Genomic DNA, 20,679 nt, shown 5'->3' on the forward strand with positions numbered 1-20,679 from the left:
GAACAAGACACAAAGGCTGCCTTGTGGGAGGGCCTGCTTGCCCCTGGCCTCCCAGGGTCATAAAGTGGCATGGCGCTCCTTTTAAGCTGTCCTGATTGTTTTTCACGCCATTAAGAACACACATTTTTTGAAAGGTGGGAAGGGAGGGATGGTTTTCTGTTCTAGTCCCTGGTTCCCTTTGGCACTCCCCCACCCCCTCCTGTCTTGGCTTTATGCCAGAAAATAATGAGACCGTGTATATGTTTGTTTGTTTGTTTTAGTCATTACCTCAGAGGTCTTATGAATTATCTATTTGATTCTTTTTTTTTTTTTTTTACCCCCACAAAGAATAGTGGAGTGTCATAGATATATAGATGACATAAAAAAAAAATTGCTGGACAAAGAGGAGAGTGGGAAATCTTGCCAGTCGCAAACAGAATTAGGACCAGGTATTGCAAATTAAAAGTATCAGGGTCACAAACTGAGATTCCAGTACTCAACTATATAATATGTTAGTCTCATGTGAATGATTTTCATTTAAGCTTCTCTTTTAAACCTAGGATAATGGGATTAATCTGGTGGACTATGTCGTGAAATATTACCTGCGTTACTATGATCAGGTAAGAAATAGCATTATGTGGAAAACTACACTAATGGGGTTTCAACTCTTACACATTGTTGGCATTCAGAAATTAGATGATGGATGGGTGGATGAATTTCAAGTCCAACATAGAATTTGAGAGCTATCCAGCCTCCTTGGTTTACAGATGGGAATGCTGAAGCCAAGAAAGTTTAGTTGACTCTTGTAAAGAGAAGCATTATTCAGTGCCTTTCAATCTACTGACTCTTAATCCACTCTATAACACAGTTTCAGAGAGACCCCCAATGCCTTCTAACCAGATCGTGGGGGTCTTTGTGAAATCTATATCCATTCAGTAATTGGTTGTATCTGAAACTGGCTCTGGGCTGCAGACCAAAATGTAGGAAATCAAGATGCAGTAATACCCAGTACCTTATCAGTAATGTTCATCTGTGAACAAGTTGAAGAAGTGGAATTTGAAATCCATCCTCTCTGCTCAGATTACATTTGCAATTAGAAATAAAAATTTCAGTGAGAATCCACCTGAGCACAATTTTCTATGTTTAATTCCTTCTCATTAAATTGAGAACAAGGAGTCCTAACTTTGAGAAGAAAGAGGTACTGTTGTAAGGTGTTGGGAAATCTAGCAATCAATATGAATGGGAAAAGTCTCAGGAAAATGTTGTCAGGTCTCCTGCTTAGCTGTCCACTCAAGCAGGGTTTTTCCTAGGCTCCAAGGGAAGAAAAGTAAGGATTCCAGGGCCTTATTTTCAAAAGGCCTATGATTCCATCCAGAAGACAAGCTAGGCACTGATGAAGTCTATAGGCTTCTATCCTCCCCTCCTCATCTGTCTGTTCTCAGTGTCTCTGAAATGAATCATCTCCCAACCCCCCTCCTCAAACTTCTCCTGTTTCTAATGAGGAGATTATCATTTCGGTCATTCAAGCATGAAGCTTCTGCTCCTCTTTGGTTCCTCTCTGTCCTTCGACTAAATTGTTTCTCATGTTTCTTTCTTGTTTTTCATCCCTCTGCCCCACTCATCCAGGCTTTAAGGTAACTCACCTGGACTATTCTGGTTGCTTCCCAGCTTGTCTCCCCACACCTGGTTGCTCCTTTTCCAGTCCATCCCACGCCCAAGGCCCAATCAGTTTTTATAGTCCCGGTCCTACTGCATCACTTTGTTACTCAAAAACAGAAATGACTCCCCATTTTCAACTGAATTAATACTCTACCCAATTTAATTCCAGTCTTTTACAACCATGCTTTTTTTTTTTTTCCATTTTCCCCGTACACGTAGTCTGTGATTTAAGACCCCCATGTTTTCCAAACACACCCTATGTTTTCTCACTGGTGTGTTTTTTTTTTTTTTAATTTTTTTTAATGTTTATTTATTTTTTGAAAGAAAGATTGACAGAGTGTGAGCAGGGGAGGGGCAGAGAGAGAGAGGGAGACACAGAATCTGAAGCAGGCTCCAGTCTCTAAGCTGTTAGCACAGAGCCCGACTCGGGGCTCAAACCCATGAACTGTGAGATCATGACCTGAGCCGAAGTCAGACGCTCAACCAGTTGAGCCACCCAGGTGCCCCACTGATGTGTTTTTATATCCAATGTTCTCCCTGACTGGACCTCTTCTCATCACCAGCCTCTTTATATTAAGCTTCTGTCTTATTAATACTCTCTTGAAATAATAAATTAACTTTTGGGAGAAAGCTCCCAGTAGCAACACATATATTTGCAACCTAATAGGTAACAAGCTTTTCAAAAATGACATGGAAAGGACAACTGGTCCCCTCTCATTTAAAAAAAAAAAAAAATTGGTACAAGAGGCTGCAGGTAATTTCCCAAAAACACAAAAACAAAAGCAAAAATCAAACAGAAGATATAAATCGCCAACTAGATACATAGACCTAGCGGTACAAATTGATCAAAACTTTATTAGGACTATCACAAATGGCTGATGGAATTCTTCCCTGTTTAAGATCTCCATGTATAATGGGACCCATATCTAGACTGCCCTTGACTCACTAAACTGTGTCCTATAAAGGGCACCTTTAAAAAAAAATCACATGAAGATGGCACGTGCTTGCCAATCTGTTTCCCCACGGAGCTGTACCTACTTATGGGGGACACATTTCCTCATTCATGCAAATGTACAGTATGGCTTAGCAAGACTTTGACCTTTCTGTATCGGAAGCCCTAGAAATCTATATAATATTTCTAGGAATTTTTATCCTAAGGAAATAAATAAAGATATGTATCACTATTATACTTATAATAATTTGTAATAACAAAATATAGCAAGATTTTGGGGAGGTGTCCAAAGGTAGAGACTAAGACCACGTCAATTATGCTAGAGTTACAAGATGGAATAATACACTGCCATGGAAAGTATGTAGGAGAAAATCTAGTGGCATTAGAAAATACTCTTGATCTGCTTTTATATTAAAAACATGGGTTTAAAACAATATATAATTTCAAATATGTAAATATAAATATACATAAACACACAGAAAAACCTAGGATACCAGAGACATAAAAAAATGTTTGATTATCTCTGAGTGGAAAAGATTTTAACTTTCTTCTGTCTTTCAATTAGACATAATGAACACATGTCACTTTGGTAAAAGGGAAGAAAGATAGAATGAAAAATAGTACAAAATAGTACAACTATTCTTCCCTTCTTCCATGAAATCTTTTTTCACTTCCTTATCTTTTAATCCTTTGAAGCCGGGGAACACTTGGTTTGAACTTCTGTCTTGATACATCTTATTCTGCCTTGCATGTAGATATCATTGAGCAATTAATTGTTAGTCTGGCATTGCTCCTTGAGTTCCAAAACTCATTGTTGTCTGTTTTGTAGCATCTGTAATTTAGGTGTCTGACAAATACTTACTAGGTTGAATCTGCTGTAAATATCCGCAAGAGTGTAATAAGTGACATTTGTAAATAATTAGGTGCAAAGAGGTGAGAGCTTTATTCTGGTAGAGGGGGCAGACATGTTGAAGCTTCAGGCAATAGGTATATACCCAAAGTTCTGGCAGCAGGTACTAGTAGGACAGCAGAATTATCCGGAAGAATCTTGAGAGGTAACATTTCTGATCTAGGGTTAGCATAAACAGATTTATCTTGTAGTGTCTGTAGCGTCTACACAACCAAGTCAGATGCATTGTGTAGGAAGGCTGAAATTTGCCAATGAAATGTGACCCTCAAAGAGAGCTAAACCTAGTGGAATTGACTTCACAGAGGAAAATCTTCCAGTAAGAATAGTTTCAAACATGGGAATGGCTCAGTATGGGAAAAATCAGAAGTCAACATTTGTGTGATGCTCTCCTGAGTTTCACAGTGCAAAAATTCATTTCACTCAGCAAGAGTATAGAATTATGTGATTTATTAAGCTATCCCCTCCCCGTAGGAGCATAAGTGATGATTTTTGTGGTTAGTTGTGATGAGCAATTAGCAGGAGAAAGGTGACTCCTGTTCCAAGCCTCCTTCTACTCATGTTGGTTTGGGGTCCAAGTCCAGGTTTGTGAAGCTTACAGAAATCCATCTAGAGCCATGTCTTTTGAGCTCTAATGGAGCAGCTTTCTCAAGAGATGCTACCAGGCTGATTTGCTCAGTAGCACTTTCTCTTTTTCTAGCTTAAAAAAAAAAAAAATTGAAGCCAGCGCTGAATCTGATAAAAAAAAGTTTTAGAAAATAGTTAGAGATAACATGCATGAGTTCTTCCAATGTAGATTGCCATGGAGCTTCTCGGCAAGCATCTTAGATGGTGTTCCATCCTGTCGCAAGTACTACTTCCTTGTTTTGAAAACAGTAAAATAAGTATAGAGAGATGGGGAAAAAAGCACACTGATCTTGCAGAATGTTTCAATAAAATGAGGAAAACCACCTTTTCTTAGCATCTCACGTGGAGCTAAAAGTCTTAAAGGAAGGGAATTCCTGAAACCATAAGAAAAAATGACGGTAATTGAAATGTCTCCTGCTCAAGGTACACACTTTTCAGAACGGTGTTTTTATAGGTGCCAAACAGAGTTTGATATGCCACGTGTTGTATGCTGTACTGAGAGCTATATACAGTACCTGCCCTCACAGTGCTTGCAGTCTAGCGGGAGAAGCCTCTAAGTTAACACAGCAATTTTGAAATTGACATTGATAAGCGCCATGACAACGGTAAACAGCAGGGGCCCTTGTAAACACCCAGGTGCTGAGGGTTAGAGGCAATCTTTGGGGAAGTGATACCTGTTTTGAGACTTGAAGAATGATATGAACACATGCAGGTGTGAGGAGTTTCTACAGAAGAGTTAGAAAGGGACAGTTTTATAGACAAAAGCCCAGAGACAAGAGATTGTGGCCTGTTCTGTTATTTTATGAACATTTAGGAGACGGAGTTAGAGATAGGGGGAAGGTGGAAGAAGACTGAGGGTGGAAGAGGCCAGATCATAAAGTGCCTTATAAAGCAGTTTCAGAGTTTGGAATTAGTCCTAATGGCAGAAGGAAAGATGGAATGTGAAGGAAAGCTGGCAAAACAGCCTGTGTGGAGAGAGGAATAACTGAAGACTGCCTGAGATATGCAAGATGCAGTGCTTATGTTAAACAACTCAGGGACAAAGCAGGATAGACTGGAAAAGATATTTGAGGCTCAGCTTATCTTTCCATACGCCTGAAACTTGTGTCCCTCAAGGTATTTCTCAGCTTAGATCCTCTATGACGTATAGTCGGGGAGCTTGTCAAAAACTATGGCAAACCAGGCCCTCAGCAAGTATATACAAAGATAAGCCAAAGAACGTTTGGGAAGTCTTTACATATATGTGAAGAACTTGATCCCCCCCACACACCCTCTGGAGCTTAAAGCCGCAGCCGAGGGTAGGTCACAGCAGAAGGGAGGGTGATTGTTTCTTCCATTGTAGTGCCTTCTTGTTCAGCACCTTCAGACGCACACCAGTTGGCATACCCCAAAGATGAGTTATCTAATTGCTACCACGTGAAGCTCAAACGGGGACTTTAAGTACTTTCATGTGTTCCTCCTGTGCCTTTTTCCATGAGAGGACGGCGTCCAAGATCAGGGCATACCTGACAATTTTCTCTTCGATTCGTGAGGCAAAATAGAACCCAGCCCTCAGTGGCAGTAGGACCAAAATGATATTGTGGAAGACACGAAAGCATTTCAAAGTAACCAGGTCCAAACTTAGGAATGGCCAAGGAGCATTTCTCGGATTCTTATTTGCGCTTTCAATAAAAGATGCTTTGGAATTTCAATTGATAGTGACAATTGGGGAAGTATAACATACTTTGTTAACCATGTCTTTTAGGAAGCAGGAACAGAAAAGAGTATTTTCCCTCTGCCTGAACCACAAGATTTCTTTCTGGCTTCCCAAGTCAAGTTTGAAGACCTCATAAAAGATTTGCGCAAACTGAAGAGGCAACTAGAAGGTAACAGGAACTGTTCTGTTATTATGATAATAGCTAAGCTTTTCTTTTTTTTTTTTTAATGATTGAGGAGGAGGATGTATGTCTGGTTCATGGAAGGGAATTGGCGCAGACTTCAATTCCTCGTGAAGCTCTCCATCTCTTGTGCTCTGTTTGGAGGCGCTATGTTTGATTAGTGTTAATTAGTGCTTTTTATATCCACATCTTTTACATCTACATTTTCCAACATATTACAGATGATCATTTTAATAACAATAGCAGCAGCCCTTTATTGAATGCTTATTGTTGTCTCGTATAATTATTACGGCAACCCCAATAAGCAGGAACTGTATACCAACTCCATTTTACAGAGGAGAAAAATGAAGTTCAGGGAAGTTACATTCATACAGCCAGTGAGAGGCAGATTTACTGGGCTCTAATCAGGTCTATGTGATTAGAACTCATGCAGTTTCTAAGCCAGGTTATTGTGCCGCCTGAAACATGTCACATGTGTGCACACATGTGTGCAGCCACACACGCCCCTATATATGTGGTTCACGTGTAGGAGTCTAATAAAGGTGTCAGGACACATAGTCAACATTCTCTTTTAGTTTATTTACATTTTTAATTATTCACAACAACATGCTGAAAGCCCCTTTTAGGTTGTTTGTTTTTTTTTTTAAGGTGAAAATATGTCTCTCTCGAGCAGGAATTTTCCTTTGGCATTGCTAGAGTCTTGTGTTTTCACTGTGGAGACATCTCCTTGTCCAAGAATATAAATACTTGCATTGGAGCTTGTCTAACTCCAATTGAAGAGCTCCACGGAGGATTTAGGGAGCGTGTTAATGTGGAAATGGAGCTCAGAGTGCCAAAAGGAGAGCTTGAGGAAATGAAGAGCTTGAACCAGGAATATTTTTACACTAAGACATAAAATAAACATTTTAAAAATGTTTATTGTGAAAGGGCGCTCAGAAACCCAAGTCTTAGACAGAGAGCAGCCTGGAAATGGAAGTGAAGTGGGACAGATCCCTGGTGGCGGGGAGAGCCATTTAGCTTTATTTTGGGCATAAAACTTGCTTAAATAAGGAGAGCGGTTACAAGTGAATATTTCTACCTTGTAAATTATTTTTAAAGGAACATGTGGATTTTTTTCCCTCCTGTTGATGTGGTTAACAGCGTGAATGCAACCAAATGGATGCTTCATTTAGGAATGTGATATATGAACTTGTGGTTATCCTTTTCCCTCTCATAAAAAACAAAAACAAAAACAAAAAAAACCACTGACAGTTTTATCCTTGTCTGAGATGAGGGGCTGGACTCTCACTGTGATGAAACAAAGTGAAGCGTCCTGCAGCAGGGTTCTGTCGCTCTCCAATGGCAGGATTAGGGCCCAGGCCAGTCCCCAGGATGGCTGCAAGCTTAGCTGTGGCCAAGAAGAGCCATGCCTTTCACTCCGTGGCTGTCCCTGAATACGACTCCCCCCTGGTCTCCTGGCCCTTTGCTGTCTTGTGTCGTTTTGTGAGCAGAAACCTGGTGTATGTGTGACCTTTCCTCCTCTCCTGCGGCCTCTTTCAGGCACCTTTGACTTCTGCAAGTGTTTGATGATGATAACAAAGGGATGAGAAGAGTGAATTGGGAAGACAGTGGAGAGGCAGGTGTTCCCACAGAGCATCCCCTTTAGCATACCTTATTTTCTCCAGGGCGATCCCAGGTGCCATTCCACATCCCTCCGTATTCAACTGACACTTTTCCTCAGTCATTTTAAGGAGCTGCAAGAGCTTCTGGAGCTGGAGGACCCACCCTGTGAGGGGAAACTAAACATTACCTCAGTTGTTTTTCTCCTTTGTATTAGACTTCACCAAGAGATGTGAAGCACCACAAGGCAAAAGGGAAAAGTGGGACTCCCCTCCAGCCCCCCCACATTGGATATTTAAACAAAAATGCCCTGCTAATCTTTCGAGATGCCAGTGTTTTTAACACATGAAAGGTACCTAGTAAATATTTAAAGAAAATACAGACCATTGGTTCTCTAATGAATTTCTTTTTCTCCTAAATGCCATCTGGCAAGATGGCCAGAGTCGTGGCGGTCTGTTTCATCTCCCTTCCCATTCAGGTTCCACCTCCTTTTCCATAAGGCCTTGGTGTGAGCCTAGATTGAATGTTTAATTGAAGAGGACATAATTTTCACACATACAGCAAAGATTTGATGAGGCTTTGAGGTTTATTGTAGCCATTAAAATGTCGTGGCTGCTGGCAAAACCCCAGAAAATGTCTAAAGCTAAACCAGATGTGATTAGCAAATTTCAAGACATCTCAGGCCCCATTTCTCCAGGCAGGCGTAGCCCTTTAGAAGAAAACTGTTTTCAACCACACCTTAGCAATAGGGTGGGAATTAAACTATAGTTGTTGGTTGTGCAAATGTCAGTGATACAAATAGATGTTGCTGATAAGCATCTTTTGTAGAAACGAGAACTTTGAATAGCACTTTTATGTAGATAAAAAGAGCAGGCAGCTGATGATCATAGTATCAGCCAGTTTCTTGTGTGATTATTATCTATCAGATGTTTTACATAATCATGTCTTTTAATCTTTACAACGACCCCACGAAGCAGATACTATTATCAGTCTCTCCTAGGAGGAGGAAACTGAAGTTCATGGTGTTCACATAACTTGCCAAATTACAGGTGATGATCTAGCCACATTTTGAAGCTAGATATGACTCTAGGGCATGCACTTGTCATCTATCCTGCCTGTGACCCAGAGGTCTCCATATTTGAACCCAGATCAAAACAGTAAGTTATGTGTTAAAGGCAGAAAGCCTCATGGTGGTGCCAATGACAGAGAGTTACTGAACATGTGCGCATGAGTGAGTGTGTGCGCACGCGCGCGCGCACACACACGCACACACACGCACGCTCTTAGAGCCACATGTGTAGACCCTCAGATCAGAGACAGGAGAAAATTTACTTGGGGATGGGGAAGACATATAGGAAACAGGGGTCACGAGAAGTGAATGCACACACACACACACACACACACACACACACAAGTGAATAGACACAATTATTGTGTAGGATTAAGAACTCGGGCTTTGGAATCAGATGATGTACTTTTACTGGTTTGTTGGAAGCAGGATCTTGTCAGGTAACAAAACCATAAAGAAGATTCCTTTTCTTACCTGTGAAATGGGAAAATTATAGGGCCTATGTCAGAGGAGGTAATGAATGCATGGTCCATTAGTAAGGAAAACTTCAGTAAAACTGATTAGGGGTATATACCTTTTATTGGAAAATGCACACCTTGTAGAATCAGGCCCATATTGCTGAGAGGCCTGCTGGATATATTTGTGGAGAATCAAATTCCCGGAGCACTTGCACTCTCTTCTCTACCTTAGTGGTGACAGAACCCAATTCTTGGTGCTTGGGAATGTGTCCCATATTTTGTTTACTGTTCTGTATCCCTTACTCAGACAATAATTTTAGCTTCCCTGATACTGTGATAAGTAACAATTAGGAAAAAACAAATGGTAGAAATAGTTGCTCTCTTTCTTATTCTTTGACCTTGTTTACTGGTCAGAACTCTCAAGGTATTTTTACCAACCCATATGTGGTAGGCAGAATAATGGTTCCCAAAAATGTCCAAACCCTAATCCCTGAAACATGTTACCTTACATGGCAAAAGGGAACTTTGCCGATGTTAAGATGGGGAGATTATCTTGGGCTATCCAAGTGGGCCTAATCTAATCACATGGATCTTTAAAATGAATCTTTAAAAACTGAGAATTTTCCTTGTCTGTGGCCAGCGGGAGATAGTACAGTGGAATGATCAGAGAAATGCAGTGTTGTGGGCTTTGAAGATGGAAGAAGTGGGCAGTGAACCAAGGAATGTGGGAAGCCTCTAACACTGGAAAAGGCAAGGAGCAGATTTTCCCTAGAGCCCCCAGGAAGGAATGCAGCCCTGTCAACACACCTTGGTTTCAGCCCAGTAGACCCATGTTAGACTTCTAACACAGAGAGCTATAAGGTAATATATTTAGTACATTTGTTTTAATCAGTTAAGTATATGATAATTTGTTATAGTAGCAATAGGAACAAATGCACTGTGCAATGTATCCTAATTGTGGCAGTTAATACTAATGATACACACACACACACACACACACACGTGCACACACACACACACACACACACGCACACCATTGCTGAGGCCATAAGATGTACGATTTCTCAAGTGGTGATGTTCACCGGTATTGCATGAAATGTGAATTGGTGTTTTCTGAGAAAGGTTCTACAGAGGCACCTGGGTGGCTCAGTTGATTAAGCGACCAACTTTAGCTCAGGTCATGATCTCACGGTTCAGGAGTTTGAGCCCTGCATTGGGCTCACTGCTGTCAGTTCAGAGCCCGCTTCAGATTCTGTGTCTCTCTATCTCTCTGCCCCTCCCCTGCTCATGCTCGCTCTTTCTCTCTCTGTCTCAAAAATAAACAAACATTAAAAAAAATAGCAAAACCCCCAATCCATATTGATTTGATATGATCCTATGGTAGTATTTTATTATGAAAATTTCACTGTGGCTATGGAAGTTGGAAAGCTGAATTTTTTTGTTTGTTTGTTTTTGGAAAATGAGAGGGGAGCTCTTCAGATAGATGTTGAGAAGTCAGCATGGTCTGAAAAATTTAAAAACAAAATTAAATCACTCGTATTAGCCAGCAAGAGTTACTCAGTATCCCCTGTCATTAAAGATAGGCTATTTAATCAACTAGCTATTACTAAATCGTGCCTTGAAAATGATGCATTATTAGCTCTGTTATTCCATATATGAATTTGGGAAAATGTAATTGATAGTTAGCCCTCAGTGGAAGATACTCCAGCTTATTTGAAAGTCTTGGCTGAGATGCAAGTGTGTGTGTGTTAAGATAATTCTCATGATGTCCTTTTCTCTAAATATTTAAGAATATGTATTTGAACATGTCCTTTCTTTTGTACCATTTAGAAATATTTGGGAATATGACAGTTTAAGAAAAGCAAGAGTCTGTGTTGACTTTTTGATATCTGTTGTCATTCTAGACATGTTTATCCTGCAAATACTTATGCTAACTTGTTAACCTTTTTAAGCTTTCTCTAAATGAGATCCTGTGTGAGATGCATAGTCCAGGCATTCAAGAATTGTTATTAAAAAACTTCATTCTAAGTTTGAATGGTAGTAATATTTCCAAACTAACTTTACATTAAAGTACATCCATCACATCTTTAAGCATTTTCAATCCCAATGTCCTCATTGTAATGGAGTGATCAAATTAGCCCAAAGCCATCCTGATGAACCTCTGTTTTGTACAACACTAGGACCTGAAAATTCTATTTCCACATAGAGAGGACAGGAGAATATTAAATTCATAAACACATGAAAGTAACAGTTCAGGAAAGAGAGGGGCTTTTTGTTGTAGGGTTTTGTTGTTGTTGTTGTTTGTAGATTTTCCAAACTATAGTCAGTATGTCTTCCAGGTAAAGAAGGCAGACCGAATTCTTTCCTTCCTTTAGCCCCAAATCCCTGGTAAAGACCCACCCCAAAATTAATACTCCTATTATTTAGAGGCATACAGTCAATACCAATATAATCAGCTAAAAGAGGAGGAATTGCGGAGGGAACCACACACCTCCACACATAAAAGCAGAAAATAAGAACCTTTTACCTGGTAGTTTCTCATGGCCCTGGGCAGAGACTGGTATAGAGGCAATAGTCTAGCTATTTGGATATGTATATGAAATTTTTACAATTAAAACTAGATTTAAAAAAAAGTTATAATCAACTCTGAGTTCTCGGTAGGTAGGTTAGTGAGGTTAAGGACTAGTCATAGTTTTGTTTTTTTTTTTCAAGTTAATATATTATTTTTAACAATCAGTAAGTCAGCTCTACTCTTTACATGCTGGAAAACCTTTCTTATATGAAACTACACGGTAAGCCATAGACCACCTGTTGTGTCTCCTGCAAGGTAGAAACAGTCCTCTCCTTTGCTGTTTAGCTCATTTAACATAATCAATAAATTAAGCGTTTGGGCAAATGCACTGATGAGCTGATATCTGTGAGGTGCTGGAGGGTGAGATGTGTGAGGCGGGGTTTGAGGCTCTGAGCACTGTTGGCTTCGGGAAGGAGGAGAAGCTGTCTCCAGTAGAATTGGCGTCCCCAGTGATGGAGGGAAGGCAGAAGGGCTGGTCAGCAGAACTTGCACTTCATCGTGCCCATGACCACTTTTATTTTTTTTATGTTTTGATTTGGGGTTGTGTAGTATGTCCTTTCCTCTCCTCAATACTGTAGTTAAACAAGATTTGGCCATGAAAAATAAGGAGAAATGCTAATAACTGTCATTGCTAATCTACTAGTGGATATTAAAGTTTGCATTACTGGGGGTAGTGGGAAGGATGTGTCATGATTCCACTCAACAGTTCTCTAGTGAAAGTTCGAGTCTCTACCTTCCTCTCTGACTCCATCTTTCTTACAAGCATGTTGGTTTCTCCTTGGTCAGGAATCTCTGTATCCGTCCACCACTTGGACAAAAGTATAGCCTTTGGCACACTAAGTCAGTACTACTGACCCCAAAACAGAATTTAGGAAAAGCGATTGCCTACTGAGTTTATCCCAGGAAGCAAAGAAGATGATTTAAAGAAGGTCTGTGTGGTGACTGTTCCTTTGAATTTGCAGTAGACACACAGTCAGGGGAACAGAAGACTAGAATGGCTACAATTCTGCCCCCAGTGCATGCAATATGGGGGTATCCTTAGAGTTGCTAGATTTATTAAATAAAATGCAGGAGGCTCAGTTAAATCTGAATTTCAGATAAACAAGCCTTTTGTTTTTAGCAGGAGTGTGTCTCAAATATTGCACAGGATACACTTACATTAAAAAACACACACACACACACACAACTATTCCTTGTTTATCTCAAATTTAAATTTAACTTGCTGTCCTTTTATCTGGATGTCTATAGAGAGTTTAAAAGCAATAAGAAAACCAACTAAAAGTTGGTTCCCTTTTTTATGACCACCATGCACTGGCAATTCTAAGCAATCTCAGTGAGAACATCCTCCTTTCAAGGATGGGCAGTGGACACGGGCGCAGAATATGTTCTGGGGTGTGGTGCACGTCCGTTTCCACCATCACTAACGATGACAGTGGCTGCTTAATGCACACTTAACCAAAAACCTGCAAATTGGCTTCCAGCTCCTCTGTTTCTTAAAACACCTTCAAACTGAGGACTGCCTGCATTCTAACAGTAAGGAAGTTGAAGCAACTTTGCTGCTAATGATGAAGCTCAGACTGGAAGCAGGTTTATCTGACTACAGAGTTTATACTCTGTGTTGCACCATGCTTTTTTCTTCTACTGTTTGTAGACCCTCCCCTCAGGCACTAACAGTATGATCTAGAATGAGAAATCTTGACAAATAAGCCCCATTTATTTCTCTAGTTCATCTGCTAAAGGGATTACAGGTGGTAACTGGATTGACTTTAGGCTTTTTTGGGTCTCTACCCATAACCACTCAACTAATTTACCTGCTGTGATCTCTATCCTTCTGCTTCCTCTCTGTCCATTTCTTTTGGTTTCTCTGATACACTTGCTCTATCTCTGTCTCTGAAAATCGCCTTCCCTATGTTTTATTCCTTTATGACCCAGAAGGCAAGCATACTGGTCTGAGATGGGCAGCCAGATGAATATCAGAGGACTACAGGGCCACCCAAGGTGACCTGCGTGGTGTTGACTCTTTGTTATCTCTTCCATTCGTGGACATTACATGTAATGTGGTTCTGGCATAGATGAGAAATTAGGGGAACCTTCCAGGATTTGTCAAGTCACGTGGCAAAGCAGACTGTTGCTTCTGTGCTCTGGACCAGCCCTGTCTGTGCAGGAGAAATGACGTCTATCAAGTAGCTTTCTTCCCACAAGAGTGTAAGTGTTCTTTAAGAGAGAAAGAAAAGAAATGAGAATGAATTTTTTTCTTTAATTATTCATTTGAGCATGGACTGTAAGCAGTATAGCTCTGATGAAGGGAGAAAACAGATTCTGGAAGACTTTTGGAGGACTTCTGAGAAAAGATGGGCAGTTGAACATTCATCTGGATTAAGCACTCATGTAGGATTTCAGTTCCTCTTAAAAATTATGTTAAAAATAATAAAATTCTTTGAAAGCATCATGTCAAGAGCACAGAAGGATAGAGAAAACCATAACTGCAAATTTTCTGAAGCTTAGGAAGTAGATGGACAAGTGGTAAATGAATCCACCAAATACAAAAGTGGAATTCCAATCCAGGAGCGGAGAAAGGTGAGAAGCAATCCAATTTTCACTGCCACATGACTTGACACAAATTTGTGTGTAAATGTATATGTATAAATACATAAACATTCCTATGTAGTCATACATAAGTAAATCAATGAAATCATTCAAGAAAATTTCCCAAAGTGGACACAAGTTTCTTATTTTAAAAGTCCCAAAGGGATTCCAGCAGAATGGAATAAAACAGATCCATACCATTGTTAGAACATTTCAGAATACTCAGGACAAACTTACACACTTCTAGAAGGGAAAGGGAGTTGGAGGGGTGAGATGTGGAAACCAATTACCCAGAATCAGGAAGCAGAATGGCTTTAGGTCTTTCAACAGCAACACTAGAAGCTAGAAATGGATCCGAATTCTGAAGGAATTATTCCCAATCCAGAATTTTACATCCACCAAATCATCAATCAAATATGAAGACAGATGAAAGTATTATCAAACATGTAAGTTATCAAAAATATTTACCTCCCATGCAGCCATCCTCAGGATGCTACTACAGAATGTGCTTTATTACGAAATAGGAAGACAAAGATGACAGGAAATTAAAAATCCAATGGAGAAGAGAGGTAAAGAGATACTACAGGGTGGACAGCCCAGGATGGCAGCCAGGCACAGAGAGCAGACATTCCAGATTAGATTGGGTCAAAAGAATCCTGGAGAAGATCCTTGAAGATACATACCTAATAATGTATCTGATGTGTCCTGAATGTTTTGACAAGAGTTACACAACTAGCAACACGTTTGGAGTTCATTTCATGAAAAGGACATAGAACACAGAGCATATTAGAAAAAAAAGAAATATCGTGAGGGTGAGGGAGTTTGAGCGCAGGAGGAGGTCTAGGAAAGACAAATTAATCAGAATTTGTGTATCTGCTGAGACAGGGAGCTGTGTTTGCAAAGGCATGTTAATGTTAACACAGGATGCCAGTCCAGCCAAGCTGTGGTTGTGCTATCCCGAAAGGGGGCTCGTGTGCAGTAGGTATCCGGGAAGGAAAGACAACTGTATCTTTTATACTGTATCAAGAGAAAGATGTGCACCGAGTGCCGATAGACGCTTGCTGGAGACCTGCAATTAAGTACTGAAATCATCAGGTCAGATTGGCACAAATGTCTGCCTCTGGGGAGGGAGAACTGAGTGGAGATTGTGGGATGGAAATGGGGAACTGCTTTTCCTGGAGTAGGATACGTGTCTTCTCTTAACTATGTGCAGGTACCACTTTGATAAATATACCAACACGGCAACAACAACCACCCAGCGCATCTGTAAGTGAGAGTTAAGTCTCGGTGGCAGAAGCTGGCTTGTGGAAAGCAGTCCCAGCTGGGGGTTCAGGAGATGCAGTTTAAAAAATTTAGTTCTGCCTCTTGCCAACCATGTGATAAGCCGTGCAACTCTAACAAATCACTTAACCTTTGTGAGCCTTGGCTGAAATACTGCAGCTGATCATCCTACCCTCTCCAACTCTGGGATACTAGAAGGGTCAGAGGAGCAGATGTCTGAGGAAGTACTTTGGGGAGATGTGGGAGGTTTTGTTTAAACTCATTCGGGAGTCATACAGTTTGCAATTCGCGCAACGCGTATCGGTGTGTCCTAGAATGGAGAGGGGGGGTATCAGCCATTAGGAGAACGTGGCTAATTTATCACCTTTAAGGAAGCTCCAGAAGACGTGACTTGACTGATTATTGACCATGCCTAATTTATTAGCTCTTTCCTCCTTCGCGGCCCATTTGTCCGCGGCAGTAGTTTGCTAAGCCTGGTCTCTGGTACACGACTGGATACATTAGCCAGAGTCCTGGCTGTGTTGCCATGGTGTTAAAAAATATTTAGTTTTGCAAGCAAAGTTTCAGGAATAATAAAAGAAAAATTTTGATATGATTTATTTTTGTAAGACGATTTCAACAAAACAGACACAAGGAACTGGGGTAAGTATTTCAGAAAGGCAGTGGGTGTAAAATGTTGATCAACGTGGTAACTTTTGATGCAAAGCATTCAATTAAGTGCGGTGTGGTGGGTAAAGGTCACACATTTCCCAAACAGAATGCCTTCAAAGACAAGTTGTACAGAAAGGAGAGAGGATACGGAAACTGAAACCTGATTCATTCGTTTAACTAATGGAAGAAGTTTGTGTTTTCCTTTGAGGCCGCGGTTGTGACATCTCTAGGTGGGAAGGATGAGTTACGTTACGCTGGTTTCCTCCTCTCAGCTTTCACACTGCTTCTACTCTTTATTTATAAATGAACACAGTTAATAGAATTTATTTTGTTTTCCTTTTCTTTGACAAGAACGTAAAATGCGGAAATAAGAGCTACTGTCACGGAAAAGTCTGAGTCACAAGCCCTGAGTTCAGATCCCTGCTTGATGAGCTGTGCCTCCACATCCCTGTGTCCTTGTATAGAAAGGCAGGTGTCACTGTCTGCCTTACTGATTATTGGAGTGGAGGGACCAGGGTCATATGAAGGAAATCCCTTTGCGGAATATCAGCGAAATGTATAATACTTATCCCTGGTTCTCTTTGTGCACCCATTTCTGATATTTAGTCCAGCAGCAAATCCTGCTGGTTCTTCCTCCAAGATGAGCTTTGAGTCAGTTCACTGCTCTCTATATCCACAGCACATTTCTAGTCCAAACCAGCACCTTCTCTCATTGGGGCCCTAACAATGGACCCCTAACAGATTTCCCTGCTTCCGTTCTTGCCCTCCCTTTAAATTCAGTCTCTGCTTATCAGACAAGTCAGGCCACCTTGTTTCATATTTGTAGCTCTTGGACTAAAATCCAACCTCAAGACTTGTACCCATGCCTTACAGGTGCTAAGATGTTTTGACCACTTCTGACTTTCCTGTCTCATCTCATGCCACCCTATCCCCTCCTGTCCACTAAACTCCAGCCTCACGGGCCTTCTCTGTGTTCCAACCCAGTAAGCTTGTTTCAGAAGACCATGGGGAAAGGAAGGGGGGTAAAATAGTTACAAACAGAGAAGGAGGGAGACAAACTATGAGACTCTTAAATAGAACAAACTGTGGGTTGAGGGGGAGGCAGGGGAGAGGGGAAAATGGGTGACGGGCCTTCAGGAGGGCACTTGTTGGGATGAGCACTGTGTGTTGTATGTAAGCGATGAACCATGGGAATCTACCCCCAAAACCAAGAGCACACCGCACACACTGTATGTTAGCCAATTTGACAATAAATTATATTAAAAAAAAAAAACCTTTGCAGCAGTCGATCCCTACACCTGGAATGCCCTTATTTTAGATATTTCCGTGCCTTGGGCCTTCTCTGTTCACCCAAACTATAGCAGCCATGCTTTGAATAGTGACTGTTAGGACTCCCAGTTTTGATAGTGCTATTGTTTTCTATTTATTTGTAAACATTTACTACCCTTACTTCCCTCCTGCTCCATCCCTCCTGCTCCATGAAGGCAAAGATCTAAGGACCTTTTTAATGTTTATACCTACTGCCACAGGGTTGAGTGGATGAATGAATGAGCAAATTAATAAATGTAGGAAAGACTCAGCTTTCCGTAGTTGCTGACCTTGCTATTAGAAATTAGATTTTTTCCTTATGGACAAAGATGTCAAATAAGCATAAATAGGTAGATACTTTAGGGAGACATATTTTAAGATTGGACAAAGGGACAGCTGATGTCCCTGAGAGGTAACAGGTGCCTCACCCACTTCTGGTTGGAAGACTGTGTTACAGCAGATGGGTAGGATAGGTGCCATCAGAAAGGGGAGTTTGTGGGGCACCTGGGTGGCTAAGTCAGTTGAGCGTCTGACTTTGGCTCAGGTCATGATCTCACGGCTCGTGAGTTTGAGCCCCACGTCAGGCTCTGTGCTGACAGCTCAGAGCCTGGAGCATGCTTACGATTCTGTGTCTCCCTCTCTCTCTGCCCCAACCCACTCGTATTCTGTCTCTGTCTCTCCCAAAAATAAACATTATAAAAAAAATTTTTAAAAGTAAGGGGAATTTTGCTAGATGATTTTGAAAATGAATCCAACTCTGAGTTTCTAAGATGATTGTTACTATGTGATTTCAGTGCATTCTACAGTTCTCCTTATTCAGTAAAGGTTACTGGTCTCTCTCCTAGACTTAGTTAATTGAACAGCTAAGAATTCCTGGAATTCTGGCCGTTTATAGGATATGGGATATAAAAATCAACCGTAAAATTATAGCAGGTTTGGATCTCAGATATTCTCTTTCTAAATGGCTCTAAAGGATTTGCTCTTGAAATCACCCATGCCTCAAAGAATTCGGCGTGGATACCATCTAGAAGTGATCTTTATATAGTAGAACTCTTACCCAATGTGATTGGTTAATGGATAAAATTTGGCCCAAATCAAGAATCATAGAAAATGATACTTGGATCCCTTAATATTTAATTTAAAATAAGCTAAGGGGGCACCTGGGTGGCTCGGTCGGTTGAGCGTCTGACTTTGGCTCAGGTCATGATCTCACAGTTGGTGAGTTCGAGCCCCGCATTGGGCTCTGTGCTGACAGCTCAGAGCCTGGAGCCTCCTTCAGATTCTGTGCCTCTCTCTCTGTCTGCCCTTCTCCCAATCACGCTCTGTATCTCTCTCTCAAAAATAAACATTAAAAAAAAAGAGTTATTAAATCTTCTTACGAAGATTCAGTAATCTTCCAAGTTAATCAACTTCTAAGTTAAAGCCAAGTTTGTTTCATTTTAGATAGCCATAATGAGCTAAACATAATTTCTCCCAAGAGTTAAGGACAATAGGGAGATAACAGAGCACAGTTAAAAGTTAGGTTTGAGGGGCACCTGGGTGGCTCAGTTGGTTAAGTGTCTGACTTTGGCTCAGGTCACGATCACTCAGTTTGTGGGTTTGAGCCCCATGTCGGGCTCTGTGCTGACAAGCTCAGAGCCTGGAGCCTGCTTCGGATTCTGTGTCTCCCTCTCTCTCTCTGCCCTTCCCCTGTTCATGCTCTGTCTCTCTCTGTCTCAAAAATAAAAAACATTAAAAATTTTTTTTAAAGAAGTTAAATATAGCATCATTCCCACACCTTTTTAAAAATGAGCTTTTTATTGTTAGTTTGGAATAATTTCAGGTTTACAGAAAAGTTGCAAAGATAATATAGAGAGTTCTCCTATAGCCCTGATCAAGTTTCCCTATTGTGACTGTTATGTTAACGACATCTTGCATTGTTGTAATGTAGTCATCAAAACTGAGAAACTGGCAGTGGTACGTTTCACTTAACTAAATTCTAGTATCTCTTTGGATTTCGCCAGTTTTTCCACTAATGTACTCTTTTTGTTCCAGGATCCAAACCTGAGTACTGTGTTGCACTGGGTTGCCATGTCCCCCCAGTCGCCACTGTGTTCTCTTGCACCTATATTTAACAACAATATTTTAGCTTCTTGTACTTAAATTGGCAGAAATAGTGCTTTTTCACAGTCATATTGCTACAATTTACCATCAAGTAATTATGTTACATAACTACAGGGAAGCTTGGCTGGCTCAGTCTGTAGAACCTATGACTCTTGATGTCAGGGTTGTGGGCTCAAGCCCCACGTTGGGTGTAGAGATTACCTAAAAATAAAATCTTAATTTCTTAAGAAAATTATTTAATTACAATAAAAAGAACAACTTGTATAAATAGGTTTGGAAAAAACACAACCGTTCTTGATAAGGATCCTACTCAACAATGGGAAGAATTGCTCAGGGAAACCAGAGAGTAGCCTTCCAGCTGCAATCTTTGAACATGCTGTGGGAATCAAGTAGGAGGAATAGAAAGTAGCATTGCCTTGGCAAGTCCATTAATGAAGTATCTTCTATATTCCCATTCAAAAAAAGAAAAAGGTATTAATGCAGTTGTAATGGTGATCCCCAACCTGTGGGTATAGCTTCATCCTTTGAAGTGGTTAGGGCAGGCCTGTAGAGGAGGAGATGGGTCTTCGAGATAGGAAGCAGAATGGTCAGCATAGGACTTGGGTCTTGTCATTACCAAGCCAGAGCTTATGCTATGTTACCGTAAACTTGTGTCAGGTCAAAGCATTTCTTCACAGAAAAAGATTTGTGGGTGGTTTTGTGAATATCAAAATATTTTCCTGCGCAAGTAAATTGTGTATCTTGGACCCTGTGGAAGCTTCACAATCCACAAATGGATGCTTTTCATGTCAGACGATGAAATGAGTGAAGTTGGAGGGAGGCCTCTTTAGCCCCAGCAAAGGGGATTGGAGTTTTTGCCAATGTCCTTATCTCTTCCAGATTTCTTTCCAGATTTCTTGGCCTCAGTATGGGTCTTAGAATGGGTAGAGGTCATGGACTGTGACTCTACCCTGTAGGTACCATAGAAAGATCACTGACCCGCCTGAGAGTCAGTAGCCCTGCTCTTGGCCTCCTCTGTGCCGCTTACTAACATAACCTCCACCTAACCTCG

General features: G+C 40.8%; 1 protein-coding gene across 3 annotated transcripts in view; it reads left to right on the plus strand.

The window, feature by feature from the left end:
• FMN1 (formin 1) overlaps nucleotides 1-20,679 on the plus strand; it is a 427,872-nt gene that overhangs the window by 295,093 nt on the left and 112,100 nt on the right. For all 3 annotated transcript variants that reach the window (XM_049611644.1, XM_049611645.1, XM_049611646.1), the window contains 2 exons: nucleotides 540-599; nucleotides 5,869-5,989. In XM_049611644.1, coding sequence (XP_049467601.1) covers nucleotides 540-599; nucleotides 5,869-5,989 — 181 coding nt within the window. The remainder of the gene's footprint in view (nucleotides 1-539; nucleotides 600-5,868; nucleotides 5,990-20,679) is intronic.

This window comes from Panthera uncia (genome assembly GCF_023721935.1).
Source record: "Panthera uncia isolate 11264 chromosome B3 unlocalized genomic scaffold, Puncia_PCG_1.0 HiC_scaffold_1, whole genome shotgun sequence".
Lineage (NCBI taxonomy): Eukaryota > Metazoa > Chordata > Mammalia > Carnivora > Felidae > Panthera > Panthera uncia.